The sequence below is a fragment of the Nelumbo nucifera genome, chromosome 3, assembly GCF_055504915.1.
Source record: "Nelumbo nucifera cultivar China Antique chromosome 3, China Antique-T2T, whole genome shotgun sequence".
Taxonomy (NCBI): domain Eukaryota; kingdom Viridiplantae; phylum Streptophyta; class Magnoliopsida; order Proteales; family Nelumbonaceae; genus Nelumbo; species Nelumbo nucifera.
The window spans coordinates 9,148,730-9,169,267 of NC_142651.1; the positions used below are offsets into that span (position 1 = coordinate 9,148,730).

General features: G+C 36.0%; 2 protein-coding genes across 4 annotated transcripts; one reads left to right on the forward strand and one right to left on the reverse strand.

Annotated features, from left to right (window-relative positions):
* The first annotated feature begins 1,845 nt into the window (after positions 1-1,845).
* LOC104593181 (MYB-like transcription factor EOBII) lies at positions 1,846-5,432 on the forward strand. Its single transcript, XM_010252927.2, has 3 exons — positions 1,846-2,031; positions 2,126-2,255; positions 4,935-5,432. Exons 1-3 carry the CDS (start codon positions 1,896-1,898, stop codon positions 5,221-5,223), a joined length of 555 nt encoding a protein of 184 aa, XP_010251229.1. The 5' UTR covers positions 1,846-1,895; the 3' UTR covers positions 5,224-5,432.
* Positions 5,433-12,236: 6,804 nt separating this feature from the next.
* Positions 12,237-19,147, reverse strand: LOC104593182 (uncharacterized). Of its 3 annotated transcripts, none has more exons than XM_010252928.2 (6): positions 18,961-19,147; positions 16,873-17,065; positions 16,626-16,790; positions 14,562-14,684; positions 13,490-13,633; positions 12,237-12,991 (listed from the first exon to the last, which is right to left on the reverse strand). In XM_010252928.2, the coding sequence occupies exons 2-6, from the start codon at positions 17,005-17,007 to the stop codon at positions 12,533-12,535; spliced, it is 1,026 nt and encodes a 341-aa protein (XP_010251230.1). In that variant the 5' UTR covers positions 17,008-17,065; positions 18,961-19,147; the 3' UTR covers positions 12,237-12,532. The 3 variants fall into 3 exon arrangements, with proteins under 3 accessions (XP_010251230.1, XP_088757573.1, XP_010251234.1); XM_088901447.1 differs by having other exon boundaries at positions 18,985-19,123; XM_010252932.3 differs by lacking the exon at positions 18,961-19,147 and adding an exon at positions 18,790-18,930.
* Between the last annotated feature and the right edge of the window lie 1,391 nt (positions 19,148-20,538).

Here is a 20,538-nt window from a genome sequence, read left to right on the forward strand (position 1 = left end):
ATATCAATGGACCAGATATTGGCTTAATCCAATCCAATCTAATATAAATTTATTATGGACGGACGAGATCCAATCTAATCTAACAAATATTTTGGACCGGATTGGTCCAATCCAATGTCTTGTTGGTCCGTCCAATCCGTCCAAATTGATTTTGGACTAGACGGGGTCCAATCCAAAACTGGTCCATTGACACCCTTATTTGAGACAACATCATATACAACACACTAGATAACCTACCACCAGTCAAGATACAATTGTTCTGTACACATAGGGCCCATGTTGAATCCACACCTTATTCGCAGCCAATCCGAACTCTCTTTGATATATTCTTCTATTTTTTTCCTTGCCCTTGAGAAATCGGAAGTTGGCAAAGATAATAAAGTAATGGATAATTTCTATCTAACGGAGCAAAAATGTTTGAATGAAAAGCGTATTAACTGAAACATGTGTGACATAGCTATTACGTGCTCATTCATTATGCTTACCAAACGTGACTACTACACCCGGACCCATAACTTAGATCAGTTTGGAAGGAGAATTTGTTAAAACTAAAGTGAGCCCCGGGGCCCACACCTTAACCCAGACCAACTAACCCAATGTGGTTGAAATTCTTCCAGTCGAGTTGCAGTTGCAGTTGCACCTCTCAATATTTTAAGCAGCCATAGCTGTTTCTTATGTGCCCGTTTGGGACTTTGGAGGCAGGGGGTTTTGGCGCTCCACATGAACATCCTATGCAGTATATTTGATGAAAATCTCAAAAGAGTCCAACTGTCCACTAGCTTCAACCTCCTTAAAGATTATTCAGAGCACCTCAAAGCAACTAAATCATCTTAATTAGCTGAATCCTCAACTCAGCTCTCCCAAACGGGTCCTATGTTATCAACGCAACGCAAGACTCTTTTCCGATGGACACAAATTTATTACATCTTTACCAATGAAAATTTTCTCCGCAACATCTAATGACGTTGCATGTATCGTATGAATAATGCACTATCGTGTGAAATTAATTGGGTTTTTGAAGTAAAATCGGTGGGTCGATCGGTTAGGGGCTGAAGAAAAGATGAATAAAATTCTTTGATGTTTGATATGGGTATGAGAACAAGCCAGTGGTTTTCGATCGGGTGGAGTCAAACGAGTGGGGGTCTAATTTAATTTGGAATTTTATTGAGACGCAGAGGTGTTGGTGTGTGTTGATTAATTATTTGGTAGGTATTGTTTTTTAAGAAAAACAGTGTTAGACATGCGAAATTGTAAGCATCAATTTTTTTGAGAAAACAGTACTGATTTTATTTAATACCAGTGTCAGTGTCAGAAGCAATATTTTTATATTATTTAATGTCTAAACTGAATGCTATGTCATTGTACCGCTAGCAACAATGCACAATTTTCTCAGAAAACATTGATTTAGTGTTGCTCTAGACCATAATTTTCTAATTTCGAAGGCATAACCTGCAATAGCGTTTTTCTAAAAAAATGATACCAAACAAGGTGTTATTTGAAGCATCACTTTTTCTGATGTGGTGCATACGTGGCATTATTTTCTAAACATGCCAAACACCCACCAAGGATTGTACCCCATGACTACATAACATTATAACATGCATGCATGTGTTGTTTGTTTATGTATACATGTATGATAAATTGATTAAATTCCATTATGATTTTATGAAGCAAATCAAATACGTGTTCATTATGAATTATAAATTATACTACATGAAGTATGAATGTTAGGCATAAAACTTCCTCTAACCTTAATTAGAAAACTTGATTAATCTCAACTAATCAGGAAGGTCATTTTAGATCTCTTCTATAAATTCCGTAGATAGTTATTACCTTTTCCCCTGAGCTCTCTCTCTCTCTCTCTCTCTTTGTGTGTGTGTACAGACTACAGAGAGATGGATAAGAAGCCCGGCAGATCGCAAGAACCAGAAGTGAGAAAAGGGCCATGGACCATGGAAGAAGACTTGATTCTAATGAATTACATTGGAAATCATGGAGAAGGTGAATGGAACTCGCTAGCACGATCGGCAGGTAGCCTGTTCCTCTTATAAATGCATGTGCATCACCTTAATTCTTGGTTTCTACATAAGTTCTGTGACCTTGCTGGTTTTTTTTTTTTTTGTAGGACTGAAACGCACCGGAAAAAGCTGCCGTCTCCGGTGGCTTAACTACCTGAAGCCAGACGTCCGGAGGGGAAACATTACAGCTGAAGAGCAGCTCCTGATCATGGAACTGCACGCAAGGTGGGGAAACAGGTGAGCTTATTCGCAATATTATTACAAAGATTGGTCCTACCTTTTTTTTTTAATCTTCTCCCGCCTCTTTTGTATATGGAAGGTTGGACGGTTGGTTACTTTATTTCCTTATTGTGCATCTTGCACAGATGAGTTGGAGCAAAAAGTTCATGTACTACGTACAACTCATCAGTGATCGGGGCGTATTCATTCTATTCCCCTTTCATCATTCAAAGAACATACTCTGGTAGTGTAATTTCCCTTTAGCGAGCGAGAGAGAGAGATCTATTCCCCTTTCATCATTCAAAGAACATACTCTGGTAGTGTAATTTTCTTTTGAGAGAGAGAGAAAGAGAGAGAGAGAGAGAGAGAGAGAGAGAGAGAGCTATTTCCCTTTCATCATTCAAAGAACATACTCTGGTAGTGTAATTTCCTTTTGCGAGAGAGACGTCACTTTTTGTGAGTCGTGAGGGTTGTTACTTACACATGTGGAAGGGAAAATAAGTCAGAATCAACATGCCCGATGTCCTTAACTTCCCGATGATCGGCAACCCCTTTCCCAGATTCCAATCCAACGGTTTTTCACTTTTCTTTCTTTCTAGAACAAGTGCAGGACATGGCCTAACGGTTTATATATATATAACTTGTCAATCTTAAATCCGGTTATCATTCTCACAGAATCGACTCACAACACCTCAGCCATGCACTGGGATGGGAACATCTTCCCATAAAAACACGCAAGTACGAAAATATTCTCAATGCAAGGCTAACAAAGATGGTGTGATGGCCATTTTGTGGGGACGAAATCCGATCTCCCAATCTTTATCCCTCCCTTCCACAGACCAATCAAATAAACCGAGGCCGTTATCCATGCAAAAAAAGGATTAGTGGGAAAACTAGGGACTCCATGGAGGTTGAATCCCATCCATTGGTTGAACGGTCTCAGATTTAAATGATTCATGGGCTACATAGTGCAGGGAACAGCAGTGAAGTCCATGACCCATCATATTCTCTCTCTCTTCTCTCTCTCTCTCTCTTAATTTTATTCCAAAGTTCTTAGTCACATCATTATTCCAAGAATAACATTGGGCTGAATATATAGATACTAGATGCAGTGTACCTCCGACCCAAAAAAAAAAAAGAAAAGAAAAAATGCAGTGTACCAGGAAAACTGTGTTCCAGTTGCTACATTAGTGTGAGCAAGGTACAACACTACAACCTAACCAAAGGTTCATTTCTAAAGAAACGGCGATTTAGAGAGATGGTTTTTAGCCATTTCAGGTAGTGAGGAGATGTATGAATTAACTCCTTCAAATTTGTTTTCATGCCTCATTTGTCATGTATTACATTCTGGTTTTAATGAATTCTAGTGCCGTTGTGGCACTCCCCCCCCCCCCCCCACACACACACACACACAAGAAAAAAAAAGTAAAAAAACTACTAATCTAATATATGTGGGTATTTGCATTTCTGGGTCCACTGGGATGGATCTCATGTCTCAGTCGTCGCCTCTGTTTTGACACGTATATCCAATAGCCCATGAATTGGCTGAGCCCAAACCTCAAGTGCAATTCATTTGGTTGAATGGCTAGATGAATCCGTTCAAAACCAAGGAGAACCTGATTGACGACCACAATTTTTATTGTACTTAAATGTCATTCACTGTTCCGAATTTCTCTTTGCATTTTAAATGGGCTGAGTTTTGGGTGTATTTTGTTTGCAAATTTGGGACACAAATAGGCCCAGTTTTGAAACTGAGCTTGGACGAGCCAGATGAAGAAGCCTCAGAGCCTATTTCTTTGGGTTCGCTATAATTCTAAGCGCATATGAGTATCAAGGTCTGTCTCTGTCAGAGTCACCCCCCATCTCTCTCTCTCTCTCTCTCTTTCATGGAGCATCTACATCCATAATTCATTGAATAAAACCCTTTTCGGTTTAGATCTTTCTGTGCACCTTGGGTCCGGCATGGATTTCATTTCACTTGAAGGGTCAGACCCGTCTACATCCTACCTAACACAAGGCTGTGTTTAGTGTTTAGTTGGATAGAAAATAAGAGAGAAACAGGGAGTTGCGAGAAAATTGTCAAGGAAATGGTGATGCCACGAGTTGTTTCCCATATTTCCAATGCAAAGAATGGTAACATTTCTTTCTTGAACAGAATCTTGAATTGCAAAAGAAAATTTTAAAATAACTAAATGGCTTAATCCCAACAACGTGAGAGATGAACGTCACGGAATACTACATCATGGTAATCCCAATTTCCAACAGCAGGTGATATGCATATTAAAATGACCTTCCCTCTATGGTAATCTTGTAATGGAACTTAGCTACATATCTGGTCTTCTAAACGCTAATAGTTAGCCTGAAAGTCATTCGAAGATGACTTTCATCTTCTTCTCTGTTTGACTTAAGTTTACAGGCGTATCTTCTATCTGGGTTAAGATTAGCAATACAGTTGTAGTAGTAGTAGCAACTGTCAATATTAAAAGGGAACTAATCTTTTATAGAAAAAGCTTATGGAAGCAGTAGAATTAGGTAGTTGAAAAACTAAAGTTGGATCTCTATATTCAGTTATTGATGATTCCTTGCAAACTAGATGTTGGGTATTGATAATTTACTGTAAACTGCAGGAAAGTGTATGTGAATATAATACGTCCATATTTTCTTATTTAATTGCGCTTAATTACTTTGCCCATACAGATGGTCTAAAATTGCAAAGCATCTACCGGGCAGAACTGATAATGAAATAAAGAACTACTGGAGGACGAAAATTCGAAAACACATCAAGGAAGCAGAGAACAACCCCAGCCAAAGCTCAGAGATAAACCCTGAACAGACCACAAGTAGTCAGGTGTCCAGTGATGCCAATGCAGTTGAACCATGTTCTCCAACATATACTGGAAACCTGCAGGAGGCTTGGATGGGTGCTTTGCCCACTGAATCTAACGACAGTTTTTGGAGCGTTGAGGATCTCTGGTATATGCCGTAACTACTGGATGGTGAATAAAAATAAAAACTGTAGTTATACCAATATCTTTATGTAATTTTTTAGAGGACCATGATCTGTTTGATCAATAGTTGTACTGTACGTCCTTGAGCATTTTCAAGATGCTGGTCACCACTCATCAGTAGTCAGTATATGGATTTTAGTATACGAATATATGATAATTGAGTTAGTTCATCTCCTAATATAATAAATGGTCAGGATATTTGATATAGCCAAATAAAGTGTTGAAAGTCCAAGACCAGTTTCTACCTGCCTATGCGAATGAAGCTAAATAAGATAATTCAGTTCTTATATTTTAATTCATGGCGTATATAGTGAAAAGGAATTTGGGTGGAAGTAATAAGAAATGATTTAAGTGCAACCTCCCACAATTTAATAATATATGTATATAAGAAATAAGATCATTCGTATAGTCGATTTGGATAAGGCTTAGATGATGATGATGATGAATGGTTTGTATGATTATCTTTTTTGAGTACTGAACTATATTAATTAAAGCTAGTTTGTAATTTCTTATTTATAGACCAATCAAAACCCACCCATGAGTGATTGTTTCGGTTCTACCAATCAAAACCCTGGAGTGATTGTTTGTTCATCTCCTTCTTTCCCCCACCATCTCTGAAGGTTAACTCTGCTCTCCAATGGCACTTGGACAGCGTCAATCTGTCTGTTACTAGGTATTTGTTTTTTTCTTTTTCTTTTTCATTTTCAAAAGCCATTAATGAAATACCCACTTTGCATTTTGTTTCCATTTTTCTTGAAATTTCATTGTGAAATTTGTCAACTTCCACACCTGTTTCATTATGGATCAAAACCCTCTTTTAGTCTTTATTCTTTATATAGATGTCTTTAATTTGTATGCTTCATCTAGAATTAGAACACAGGGTCATGTCAAACACGATTCCTATTTTTAGAATCAAGAATTAATACTTTATACTTAAACACGTGCACTAATTCTCAGATCCGAAAAATTACAGAATCCATAGGCATTAAGGCATGTGCGGAACATGCAACCGCATGATCGATCACCATTACTAGTGGTATATAACCACATCCTTCAATTCCTTTTTGTATTGAAGCCTGTGACTCAAACTTAAGACTGTAGCTCTGAACTCTACTTTAACGCGGCATCTCCTCCGAACTCCGATGGAGTAGTCACGGAAAAGTTAGGTAGCCCGAACAAGTGTGATGAGCTAATCCTACTCTCTCAACCATGCATATCACCCCCAGGTTAAGCAATTCCACATGATGAGCGAAAAAGATATCTCAAGACATGATTAACGTAACATTCAATTCATCGGTTCATGCACTTGAAAAAGCTATCCACATAAATTTCTTTATTTATCGTACTATCGTTTGGGGTTTATCATCAATCATATTTATGATTGGTGTGATCAGGGTGGTGTGTAGTGAAAAAGACAAAATATCACGTCAAACCAGTATCTATTTAACATACTGGCATCTTTATTTAGACTTCGTTTGGATCCCGTATAAAAACGTTATTAGTGTAAAAGTACACTGATGATATTTTACATTGAAGATTGAACCGTATAATAGGTGATTGTTATATTTTGAAAATTGTGATAAAAAAAGTGTAAAGTTTTATATCAATAAAATTGATATAGTATTTATATTGATAATCGATGTAAAACTTTATGCTTGATGAGGTTCTACATAGATTCACGATGTAAAACTTTACTCCATCCAAACGCTAACAAATCTAAACTAGAGTGGAGTTTTACATCGATCTTCATTTACATTCTTTCCAAATGCCAACAAAACCGAACCCGATGTAAATTTTTACATCGTTCTTGATTTACACCGATTCCAAATGCAGCCTTAAGGGTGGTTGAGTTGTTTTGCCACGTTGGTCGTAAGTAATGTTTTCTCGTGCAAAGTGGGGTTATATATATATACACATTAAAGGAATGTGTTTAGGGTCTTAGGGATGCAAATAGATGGATTGGATTCAAATAAGGGTATATACAAATCCCATCTGCCTTGTTTTCTTTAAAAATTAATAAATTATTAAAAAAATACAAGTATTTTTTAATTATTTTCATCATATATATACACATTTTTATAAAAAATAAATAATATAATAAATTTATAAAAATATGGTATAAAAAGTATATTTATAAATAAATAAATAACATACATATGTATTATATATAAATATGTAAATATATAAATATATAATATATATATCGGATTGGATCTTCTCAGATCGGACGGGGGTGATCCAAGTTCGACAAATAGGACCATATCGTATTATGATCCAATCCGTTTGCACCCCTAAATGTGATCAAACAACAATACTTCCCATTCTGACATGTGGCACTCCAATTGGTTAGAAAAGAAGATTTCAAAAGTGGTTAATTCCACTTTCAAATAAAATAACTACATTAGAAGTGGTTTATTCAAACACATTCAATCCACTCCCATTCAAACATGTGGCACTCCAATTTTTTTAAAAAAGAGGATTTCAAAAGTGGTTAAATCCACTTTCAAATAGAATGAATATCTTAGAAGTAGTTTATTCAAATTCATTCAATCCACTTTGAAGTGATACAAACATGATTATTTACAAAAAAAAAAAAACACATAAAAATAACATAAATTAATAATGATTTTCAAATAAAATAAGTCATAATAGATTATGAATTACAAAGATGTAAGACCCATATTAATATTTCTAATTTTTTTTTATAATTAAATAGTAAATTTCAAATTAAATGATACAATGATTGCTCGGTAGGGATCATTCTCTAGTTATAAGTAATCCTATGTGGGAAAATCAAAAGGGACAATTGAGTTGGGCTTTTTAAGGCTGGGAAAGGCGAGTAATATTAAAGGTTATCATCCATGGGCCTTTCGTTTGTTTCAGCCACGATTTACAAATGTGGAAAAATTCTCTTCAGGCGGGACACACGACAAATGGCCATGTGATTTGTGATAGAGAAAGAAGCCTTACATGTGTGGTCGGCAAATAAATAAGGCCACCAATAAATTATCTTGCCTACTCAGGAAAATAAAAGTTCTGATATGGAAATGGGGTTGGGCTCTACGTGTTTATTTAAGTCAGTCCAATAGTAAGGCCCAATAATCTTACTTGAGTATTTAGCAAACAATTATATATGTTAAGGCATTTGTCTTAGCCTCTTAGGCAAAGCTCATCCTTTCCTAAAAGATCATAAAGCAAAAAGTGTTTTTTTTTATACGCCAAAGAAAAAAGTGTTTTGATGAACGTGGGTTGATTTTCCTTTATTAGCAGCTGCATGTATTCATGGGCTTAGGAGTAACTGAACTTTATAAAAATGGTTTTAGTTAGGTATTTATCAAATTACTTGCCTTAGGGGGCCTTCTAAAAAAAATTATCTGATTAATTTATACCAAAAAGCGTTTCGTAGTTAGATAAAAAGGTATTAAGAAAGCTCATTCTTTTTTAAAAAATAAAAAAAAAAAAGGTGTTTTGATAGACTTGGGCTTGATTTGATCATTCACGCATAAAAAGTGAATGAAACGAATATACAAAATGGTATTTATTTCTCATGTACAAGTATTACGTGTAAAGTCACAGTGTACCTAAAGTGGGGCTCCTAACCAGCTGAACTTTAATCTTAATCCTATTATTTTTGTGTTTGTTAAAGTCTCAATCTAAGTTTTGATTGGAACCCAATTTTAGTAGGATGGCAATGACATGTGTTTGTTGAAGTCTCATAACACCAGACTTCATGCTGTCAGCCTCACCCTGGACTGCGGCAAAAATGACTTTTAGGCTGCACACTTCTTCACTTCTTTTTTAGAACCCACTTCTTAGAAATGTTGACTTGTTGAGACAAATCTCAAATATATGCATCTAACTATAATACTATTGTTTTGGGCCTCTTTTGATATATAAAAAAAGAAGTTCTAAAAATATAGTCAAGATATTTATTTATTTTGTATTTTTATTGGAACAAGTTGATGAATTATCAAATCAGACAATGGAACCAATATTCGAGTTGTGACCCTTTGTGTCTGATCCGAGTCTGAGAATATTGCTAACCTGTAAATGAGATTCTGGTGCAGATTGGTTACCTAAAATAGAAATGCATGCAGCTTCGAGTGTGTAAGTATAGATGATTATATATATAGGTGGTCTATATTCACATGCTCGAACTCCAAGGTGCATTTTGTAATGTAAATCCAGCAATAGATCGATTCAACTAAATTAATAGCTAGGTAATCTGTAGACCCCAGAGCTTGAGATGAAATCGTGATTACCTGTCATGGCTTCCCACATTCAATACTGTGATGATGACAAGACCAGGGGCTGAAGGAAGCGGGTTATGAACTTCACAAGAGCCTGCTGTAAAAGAAAAACTTTCAGTGTAAAGAACTAAATTAAAGCATCTATCTATCTATCTATATATCAGGTTTAATTTGATGGGAACAACAAAACATATATTACTTGGAGTGAGGTGCGTGTTAAGTAGTCATTTCTCCTGGATCATCAGAATAAGTGAGTTACATACCCCAGTGAATCACCTTGTTTTGCCATGACGAAAACCACTGTGAAGAAGTACCCAGCGTATACCCTCCTCGCTTTGCTGCAATCTCTTTGTACATTACAGAAAACAGGACAAGCTCAACATATTGCCCCTGCTGCTGTTTGACAGGTTTGAACTCCCAAAACTCATCAAAACCTTTGAGGCATGTGGTTTGCTTTTCCCGGGATGACTTTTGAGTAGCTCGCTCCTTCAAGAGCCCTTTTATTGAAGGTTAGGTCTCTCATTGTTCTTAGCCATGTGATAACTCTCATTTTATTTACTCATTTCGATCAGACTGCAATCTTTGAGTTATGTTTCATTGCCTACAATACCAAATGATAAAAAAAAAAAAAAATGAAGAATAAAGAAGTTGCCAAACTTTGTCAAGCAGCATAATATTATTATTTTTTTTATTTTGTGATGATCAACTTTGACAGATGGCCTGTTTCTTTTTTTTTTTTCTTAAACCATTGCCTATTTTTCCTTGAACTTTATGTGATGACCTTCGTAAAAATATTTAGCAATTTAATTACCCAATAAATTCCAAACTATGGAATTGGCTCAATTAATTAAGAACTATTCTTAATCGTCCTCTTATTATGTTCTATTGCTATATACTAATCTTAATTAGGGTTAGGAGTTAGCAAGGACATCTTCATGAGTCTCTCACAAGTCGGTTCAAGGAGAGCTATTCCCTAGGTGATGTTGGGCATCAATGATGATTCCTCCTTGACGATAATCCAGAAATCAATGATTTTTTAAAAAATCAGTAAAAATTGTTGTTTGATATTATTTATGCCGTGTAAGCTGATTTTTGAGAAATTTGCTTTGAATCTGTTTAGTTCTGATTTTCAAGGGCTGATTATTTTTTGTATCAGAGTTATTATTCAATGTCATGTTGGATGCTATGTCATCCTCAAACAATTGTCGTTTGATATTATTTATGCCATGTAAGCTGATTTTTGAGAAATTTGCTTTGAATATGTTTAATTCTGATTTTCAATGGCTGATTATTTTTGTATGAGTTATTATTCAATACCATATTGGATGCCATGTCGTCCTTAAACAATCGGAATTAGCTAGAAATCAAGAAATCACCAAAAAAGGTGACCCCTGAAAAGGGATAATTTCAATAATCAATTTCTGGCCAATTTCCTGAAAATCACCAAAATCGGTCAATTTTTCAAGGAATCGTCATCTTGCCAAACATTACCTTAATTACCTCAAATGCGCAGACTCCCCCCCCCCCAATTCACATCACATGCATTTCAATCGTATTGGGTCCCATTAATTTGAGTACTTATATGCAAGGTTCATTGATACGCCCCTGTGTATCGGCGAGGCATATTGGTACTTAAAACATATGCTTTTATCTGTTTTTTTTTTCAAAATTTGGCTTTTGAGAAGCTTTTTAAACATATTTTTTATTAAAAAAAGAGGGGTCTTGACTGTAAACAGCTGTCTTGGAACCCAAAGATACGATATAATATGTTTGATACAAAGCGTATCATATCGGTACTTTGAACCTTGCTTATATGCTATAAAAAACCCTAGATTTGTGGTTTGAAACCGAGGTTCAAAGTATTGAGACGTATTGGTCCTTATTGGCTGATATGTATCGTTTTAGGATCCCTTCGATATGTCCCTACAGTGGGTGTATTGAAGGTCTGATCGGTTGTAAAAAAAAAACAATAAAAATGAGTATCGGTTCACCCGATACACTCCTACCAGCATATCGGACGGATAGATATTTTGAAGCTTATTTGAAACCCTCTTGTTGCTCTACTTGAAGAAGGACGTGAATGATCAATTAGGGATAAAGTCCTCAAAAGAAGAAAATAAGAGAAAGAAAAAGAGGAGCTCCTCTCTATAATATCCTCCCCTCGCTTGGCTGTAACCTTTCCCTTAAAAATACATGTGCAATTTATTTTATCAAAAAAAAATCATCTAATTATTCATTTTTGTCATATTCATACCCTGTATTTATGATGGTTCCACACATGTACCCAAAAAAAGTGTAAATAAGACATACCAAAATATCAATTAAAACTAGTGAATGGAAAACAATTTGCATAAATAGAGTTATTTCATCTGGATTAAGTTATAAATATACTTATAATTCAAAATAGAAAATATCGACAGCCTCACATACAAGCATTTCGTCTCTCTCTCTCTCTCTGAGTGGCTTCTCGAACTCTCACACTACCTATCAATTGACAATTGGCTACACGTTCTGTGGTTTCTCTCTCTTAGCCGTTTCAATGTAATGCATGATAATTTGTTGTGATCAGTTCATGCGTATTTCAGTTAATATATAAATATTTTATTTTTATATAAATTATTTTCAGTATAATATAAATGTATACATTATAGTGTGTGTCTATGGCATTTTTTTTAGCCTAATAACTCTTGAAATTGTCTTTTTGAATTGTAAGATTCAAAAGTGTTAAATAGAGACATGAATAAGGTTAAAGTGGAACACTTGCCACATGGAAAAGATGCCGTAAAATCACCAAGTAGCAATTTCAACATAAACACAACCTTATCATGGAATGGTCTAACTTTCACCATATTCTTTGACCTATTCTCCAAAGATAATTCATCTCAGCTCAAGCTTAACCCCAAATATTTGGGAGTCTCCTACACGAATCCCCATACTCCATGGATGATAATATACATAATACTATCCGGGGCAGCCCAATGCCCGAAGCTCCCGCCAATGCAGGGTCTGGGGAGAGAAATTCATTAATATAAATTGTTCACAAAGTAGATGGCGACCTTAGACAGCTCTTGTGACGTTTTGCATGTCTCCTTCGCCAGGCCCATCTTTCTTTGACATCTCGCAGTGCATCCACAGTATGCAGATCAGTTGCAGCTGGGGAAAAATCTACTTGTTGACTACACTTTGCCTTGTCAGGATCTCCCCTAATTCTAGCAGCCTCTTCTTGCAGATCGGTTATCAACATCTCTGTGGTCCTTGCAGTGATACCTCGTAAATACCAAGAAATTGGTGGAGGAGGAACAAGAGATGGCTGAACTAACTGCTCTAAGCTCACAATTGACCCAACTCTTCCTTTGCCTCCAGTACATGAGTTGTACTCCGCCAAAGTTTTGGGCTTGAAAGGAAAGCAGGATTTTTCATCAACCAATAGGGGCTGTAATGTCCAGCAGCCCTCGAACCTTTTCATAAATCCCGTCTTCCCTTGCTTGAACTTCACCTGAAAAGTTAGCAGCTTCTTAAGGATGATGTACAGGGTTTGTCTTGTAGTCATTTAATGGGGATTCTAGAACCACTTTCTCTGAATATATGTGGTTGTGCACACCGAAAATCTGGAACCAATGATCATATGGGTAACTCTAGTGGACTAAGGTTTATCCACTAGCAATTTGTAGAGCTCAATTTACCTTATAGTCCATCTGAAATCGACAAGTAACATCCACTCTTTCCAGGTTGATGCATTTTCAAACTTATGGGGTAGTGGTCATCTCTAAGCCTCGTCAGCTTAGTCATGAAAAGTGGAAGTGGTGATTTTGAGGGAAACCAGGTTAGGGAGGAAAAACTTTAGTGCAAACAGTCAGCACAACATGACACTCACTGTAGGTTGGTGTGGACTATTCAGTTGGTTCACACTGAAGTGAACCAAATGGATGAGGTGAGGGCGGGGGGAGGACTACTAAAAAGTATCAATTATAAAGGAAACTACAGCTTTTCTTACCGAGTGATCTTTTCTATTCTGATCCACGATAACATGAACTGAAATGGTCCCCGACCACCAAAGAAACTTCCACAAAGCCGCTTGTTCCACCTCAACCACCTGTCTTAAGCCTTCATCAACCAAGACTCTCCTGGATATAACTTCCTGATAAAGGGATGGCTTTTGTTAGGATGGGAAGTGGAAATTCCTTCCAAGTCTTTCTAATACATCAATAAATGATGTATATAAGGCGGAGTTTGGAAGGAGTACAAATACAAATATGTAGAGTGCAAAACCTTGTATTTTGTATTTTTTTGTATGTATTTGCACTCTACATATTTGCATTTTTACTCCTTCCAAACTGAGCTTAAATTCATCAAGGATAAAATGCTCATTTCTGATACTAAAAGCATATGACTATTAGAAAGATAGACTATCCAAACAGAGGAAAAAACGCAATAATAGGTGTCAAATGCAAGAGAAAAACAGCATGAGGAAAGAAAATGCTTTTGCATATATAACACATGAAGAACGTATCTAACAGGAATGCACATACATATCTCCATCAGTGTCTTTGCATCTGGGCATTCATGTGTTGTGTGCGCACTAAGTTGTCTTTTTAAGTTTATTTAACTATGAAAAAAAAAAATTAATTGAAGAAGGTTTCTTCTCTCAGTTCATCATCACCAACCTGTCGTAGTCAAAGCATTTAGCCATTTAGTGAGGAAACCTGATTTTTGAAATGTGATGTAAACTCCCAGTCTTTGACTCTTGCAATCATTTCCCCTCATGGATGAATAGTCTCTCTAACAGTGTATACATATAATGTTTTCATTATTCCCAAATATATGTGATGTGGCTGTACAATCATTTCCCCTTAAAAAACAATGCACAGTGTTCCTTAGAACAGAAGTTGGAATACCCCTGCCCCACCTACACATGTATATAGCCAACTCCGAATAGTCGGGATTATGTCCAAGTTGAGTTGAGTTCAACACACAAATACATATTTTCTGTATAATAAAATTCTAATTTTTATCCAAGCATGAAGACAATGTCAAAATCAACATTGGAATATGAAGATATTGGTTACCTTGATATTTTTGAAGACTCTTTTATTGTCCGGATCAATAACAATGTTGTATATTGCATCTGGGGGCAAGCCAACATTGAATTTTACATCAAGGTTGCAAAGAGAACCTTTTGGTACGCTTACCTGCCAAGAAAGCAGCTTTATGTTTCTGTCTTTCAAATCAAATAACTGGATAAGTAATATCAACCCAAAGAGGAATTTGAGAAAATGTTAGGGTTCATTGTGAGGATGTATCACAGATTAGTTGAGCACAGGAAGCATATGCAAAGGAGTGGACGTAATCCATGGGGCTACTATGACTAACTCTGTGATTATCTTAACCATGTTGCACATGGGCTTTCTTTTGGAGCATTTAGAAGAGCACCAAGAGGTTCAGTGGTTAAACATCAAAATTCACCTATAATAGTCAGTTTTCAGCCAATAGAAATCTCTTAGGCTCAGTTTAGGGAGAGTGCAAATACAAATATGTACAGTGCAAAACCTTGTATACAGTATTTCTAAACCTTGTATTTGCTTGCATTCTACATATTTGTATTTGCACTCTTCCCAAACTGAAACTTAGGCTCAGTTTGGTAGGGGTACAAATACAAATATGTACTGTGCAAATACATACAAAATAATACAGGAGTACAAATGCAAATATGTAGAGCGCAAAACCTTGTATTTTGTATTATTTTGTATGTATTTGCAATGTACATATTTGTATTTTTTGTATTCCTTCCAAACTGAGCCTTAATCCATACTTTGAAGATATAGTTGAACTCACATTTATACTAATTCAAAGATGAATACTAAATGGATTAATTACTTAAACATATCCTGTGGTTTGACTAAACTACTTAAAATATATTCTGTGGTTTCCAAAACTACGTAAATATACCTAGTGAAACTTTTAGGACCGTTCACATGTGATATTATATTTTATCACCATTCCAGTTTTACCCCTCCATGGTTGAAAATACGCTTCTTCTTCTTCTTCAAAATGTGAAACCCAAACCTCCATGGCCAAAACTTATTCATCCTTTTCCTCTCAAAAGTCAAAACTGGCCCACCTTCTCTCTTTCCAACTAACAGCAGTTACAACACCCTTCAGATTCACCTCAGCTCTGTCTCTTCAAAGTCTTCAACTCTACTCACAGACAATGATTGTTGAAAATCTGTGCATCTCCGATTGTTGAAATTTTCTTTCATCCATTTTCAATTTATTGAACTTGATCTTAAAAAACAGTATCCAGGGTTGCATATTCATTTATGAATCTCTCTTAACAGTGGACTTAGATATGTCCATCTTTTGCATTCACCCGGGACCCTTTTATTTAATTATTCCAATCAGACCATCTCTGAACATTGGAAACAGCATCTCTGTATGTGCAGGGTTAAGGTTGCGTACATCTGTCCCTCCCCAGACCCTGCATTGGCAGGAGCCTCACACACTGGGCTGCCCTAGACTATCTCTAAATGGTCAGATCTTCTGTACTTTGACACATTTTCCATTTTCTTTTGCCACTGGGAAAAAAAATCATCTTTACTCCTCAACTATCTTTTTACCACATTAGCTGTTTTTTCCGCTAAATACTTCACCAATCCACTACATTTTACTAGAATTACGTTGATCCTTGTTTTTTCATCCCACCTTTAACGTCTTTGGAGTCTTTCCTGGGTTACTGCCCCAAATCGGGTAGCAAACCTGATAGAGGAGTGGGCGATGCATGTCCTTTAACAAAAGCACTTAATTTCTAGAATCAAGTGCGTGTTTGAAAATTAAAAGAACAGTTAAGAACATTTTTGTCCTTTAATTTTTTCCACAAATCTTAATGGTTAAATGCTTTAACAAGGTAGATTTAAGTAATTAGCCCAAACCAGAAATATATTCCAATAAGAGAACAGAAGAAAAGAAAGAAAGAAGGAAAAAGAGCTTTTCATTTAAACTTATTTAAGGAAGAACAATAAATAAAATAAATCAGCATCAGGTTCTATCATGGAAAAACTAAAGAGAGAAAAATCAACCTTTCACTTTCCTGAATTGTTTTCTAGAGAAAATTCCTCAATTTAATTCTTTTGTACCTTTAAATGTGGAGGTTGATCAACCCAAGTTGGATTTTCTTTCCAAGCCTGCAGTTGCTTCTCCAAGTTGATGTTCAAAGCAGCATATGACCCTGGGTCCTTCTGTACACCAGAACTTAGAAAATCTGCTTCCTCCTCAGATTTCACATTCTTCTTGAGATGCATCTACAACCAGCATAAAAGAAATCCCCTCTAATCAACAGCTAGAAAATAATTATTTCTGATGAGGTTGACAGCACTGGCTGACCTTTAAACAATTTTGAAGCTTCTGAGGGATCTGCACCAAGAAATTGGGAAATTCTGGCTTGAAGACTTTCAGTTTCCCATTTTGTTTCTTGTTGTGAATATCCAGGCTTATCCTGGTCACCTTGTTGTGGTCCATTAAAGCTTGGATTTGATTCCAAATTTTATTTTGGAAACAAACTGATTTTATGCTTTTCCTGCAAATATAAGCACAATTAACTACTTTCACTTTTAATCATTAAGAATTTTTCCAAAGTCGTACCCCCCCCAAAAAAAAAAAAAAAGAAAAAAACGAAAATATAAAATAGACAAAAGAAAGGAAAAAGAAACAAAGAAAAAAAGTATGAAGTATAAGGAACAACATATGAAGGATTATTTCTTCTAGTTAATGAGTCGAAGGAATAGTTGCATCTCCAGGCATATATATAAGGGGGAGAACATACAAATATAGGCAATCATAGTTTTTTTTTTTTTTTGTTCTTTTCTTTCTGTTTTTAGTATTCTTCTTTATCCTTTAGTATGCAGTAGTCAGTGGTTAGTTGTTGGCAGAAAGTGGAAATAAGGGTGAAGATGGATTAGAACCCAACTCTCATGTATGACAAATAAGAGATTTATCAGATAGCCAATGGTGGCATCTTTTAGGAAATAAATACCAAAACTCCTCTGATATACCCTAGCCTACTTATTGAGGGTCAGCTGCACAGATTCCTTTCTTCCATTAAAGCACACAACTGCAAATCATTTCTTTACTATCTTATCCTTCTCCATGTCCTTTTAGAACTTTCAACACATACTAAACACTTATTACTAGAATTATATGTTTTCTTACACTTATCTGCAACTATGCTTTTACTTTCTTTTTTTTTTCTTTATTAAGTAGATTTTGATTTAGTGATCGGTTACAAGTTGAAGGAGCAAAAAGAACTAGGGGAAGACCAAAAAGGACTTGCGTGGAAGTAGTAAGAAATGATTTAAGCACCCATAATTTGACGATGGATATGGCACTGAACAAAACGAAATGGTGAAACAGGATTTATGTAGCGGCAAGGCTTTGATGATGATGTAGATTTTGGTTCACCTAAAGGGTTCAACTATGATATCGGAAAAACTTGTAACCAATGAACCGGTATCATGAAAGTGGAAACCAATCAGGTGGTATTTATCAAAATTCACTGCGAGGGGGTTGATTGGTCAAAGCCCTTCTGGTACGATGTCTTTCTGGCAGCATAGATTTTCCCTTACCTAAAAGTTCTATATATGAATTCCATCCATGAGTAGCCCATTAGGTGATATCATCAGTCCTTGTACACAGTTAACAAAGATCTAGACACTTAATTCTTTCTCCAAACTAAGAATATGAAGTTCCAACCATACCAAACCTTTCTTTCCTACTTATCTATTTATTAACCAAAAATAGGAAAAAATTGTATGCTACTGCAGACAAGAAGCATAAAAAATGTGGGGCATAATTTGCAGTAAAAAGACAACAAGAATCCTCAAATTTTAAACTAAACCCGAGATTTACCACTATCATACTGCATCAAATTGAACCAGTAATCAACAAAAACTGAGAGAACAACATTATTATATTAAAATGTACCAAATATACCAAATTGATTTCGAGAGCTACCAAAAACAAAAGAAAATCTTGCCAGTTTGGTGCTCAGAACCAAAGCACTCCGATCAACCAAATTATGTCGCAAATCACAAGCCCGAGGAAGGCCCATTTGAAAAAACCAAGAAGCTCGATAAGAAACACAAATCATAGAACCTGCCCGTGAACAATGGCTAAGATTCAAAGCTAAAATTGCATACCAGATCATAAAACTAAGAAGAACTCACTAGGAAAAAAACAGCATTTTTTTTGTCAGAGAAAAAACACCAAATTAAGCCCAAACAAATGCAACTTGAACAGACTTACGACGTAACTGAAACCAAGAGTGATAGTGGAAATTTCAGAACCTTTAAACCCCCTCCCCCCCCCCCCTAACCGAGCTCCAGAGAATAGAAGAAAAAAACAGAATTAAAAGGACTAAGGAAAAGGGGGGTGGGATTCTGCTATGACATGTATACAACAGAGCAATTTACTTACAAAGGAATCAGATTTTTGAGATACCGAGAATATGAAGGCAGAAGTTGTTCAGTTTATCGTAGCAGTAACCCCTATCAATCTGAAACCGAAATTTGTTTCAAAAAATCTCTATTTTTCTTCGTCTTTTCTTCGATGGCTTTCTTCGTTTCCAACTTGTAAGCAGAAGAAGAAAAAACGTGATTGAGACATCAGTGCAACGCGGTCCATAGATATGTATACACGTGCTTTGGACCTTTGGCGCAGACTCCTTTAATCCCGTTCCTGTTCCTTACGCTGTTGCGCAGACTCCGTTTCAGAGGTAATGTGCGGTGGCTGGCTTTGGAAAGACTGGCTGTTTGGAAAAACAGCCTAGGCTGTTTGAGAGTTTCTTACACATGACACTCTACCATGAAAACGGGTCCCACAGGATGAGTTAATCTCATCTCATCTCATCTCCAATGTATCTCCGTGTAGCTGTCCGTAGCAGCTCAAGTCAACAACCACAGTAGGAATGGCAACGGGGCGGGTATGGGGCGGGGCACCCCTCCCCGTCCCCGCCCCGAAGTCAAGATACTTTACCCCATCCCTGCCTCGTATATGGTGGCAGGGCGGGTTTGGAGTGCGGCATCCACTCTCTATTGGAGATGGTTTCTATTTTAAGACAATTTCTTAAAAATTATTTATTTTGTGAATAATTTATACATATAATATAAGAATTTAAGGGTATCTTAGGAATTGAATTATAATATTTTAGGGGTATTTTGAAAATGGAATTATGGGATTCTAAGATTTTAAAAATTTAGGAAAAACTTAGAGATATTTTAAAAAGTCAATATTAAACCTAGAGATATTTTACTAATTTTACCTTTGGGTTCGGGGTAGGTTTGGAGAATTATATACAAAATCCATCCCCACCTTGTCCTTGGTTTGGGGAAAAAGTATTTTCCCCATCCCTGCCTCATCCCCATTTAGGGTCGGGGAAAACCTGCCCCGTTCAAGGTAGAACGGGGTGGGACCCCGGTTTTAAGAAGAAAATTGCCATCCCTAAACCACGGTTCAATTAACCTAATTCATCTCCGATCTAGAAACCCTCCCAAATGGCTCTTAATATAAATGGGGGCAAAAGAGTAGTTACATACTTACGATTGCGTTTGGAAATGATGCAAATAAGTGTGAATGTAAATAAGTAGATAGGATGCCTACAGTTTGATGGGGCATTTTTTGTAACCGAACTGGTAGTACTGGTTTTTGAAAAACTGGTAACGGTAACCGAACCAAAACCTATCGGTTTATCGGTTGACCGATTCAGTTAACCATCGGTTTGGTTCGTTGATTTTTTGGTTTTTTAATTTTTACAATATATATTATAAAAATATATATAAATATATAAAATATTATTTTAAATAATAAATAATATATCATATACTATAAATATATATTTATATATATAATACATATTTATTAATTTATAATATATAAATATATATAATATATAATATACATAAATATATATATAAAATATATAGAAATATATGTATACCGTTCGGTTTGGTTAATTGCCAGTTTTCTATATTGGTTAATTGAAACCAAACCGATACC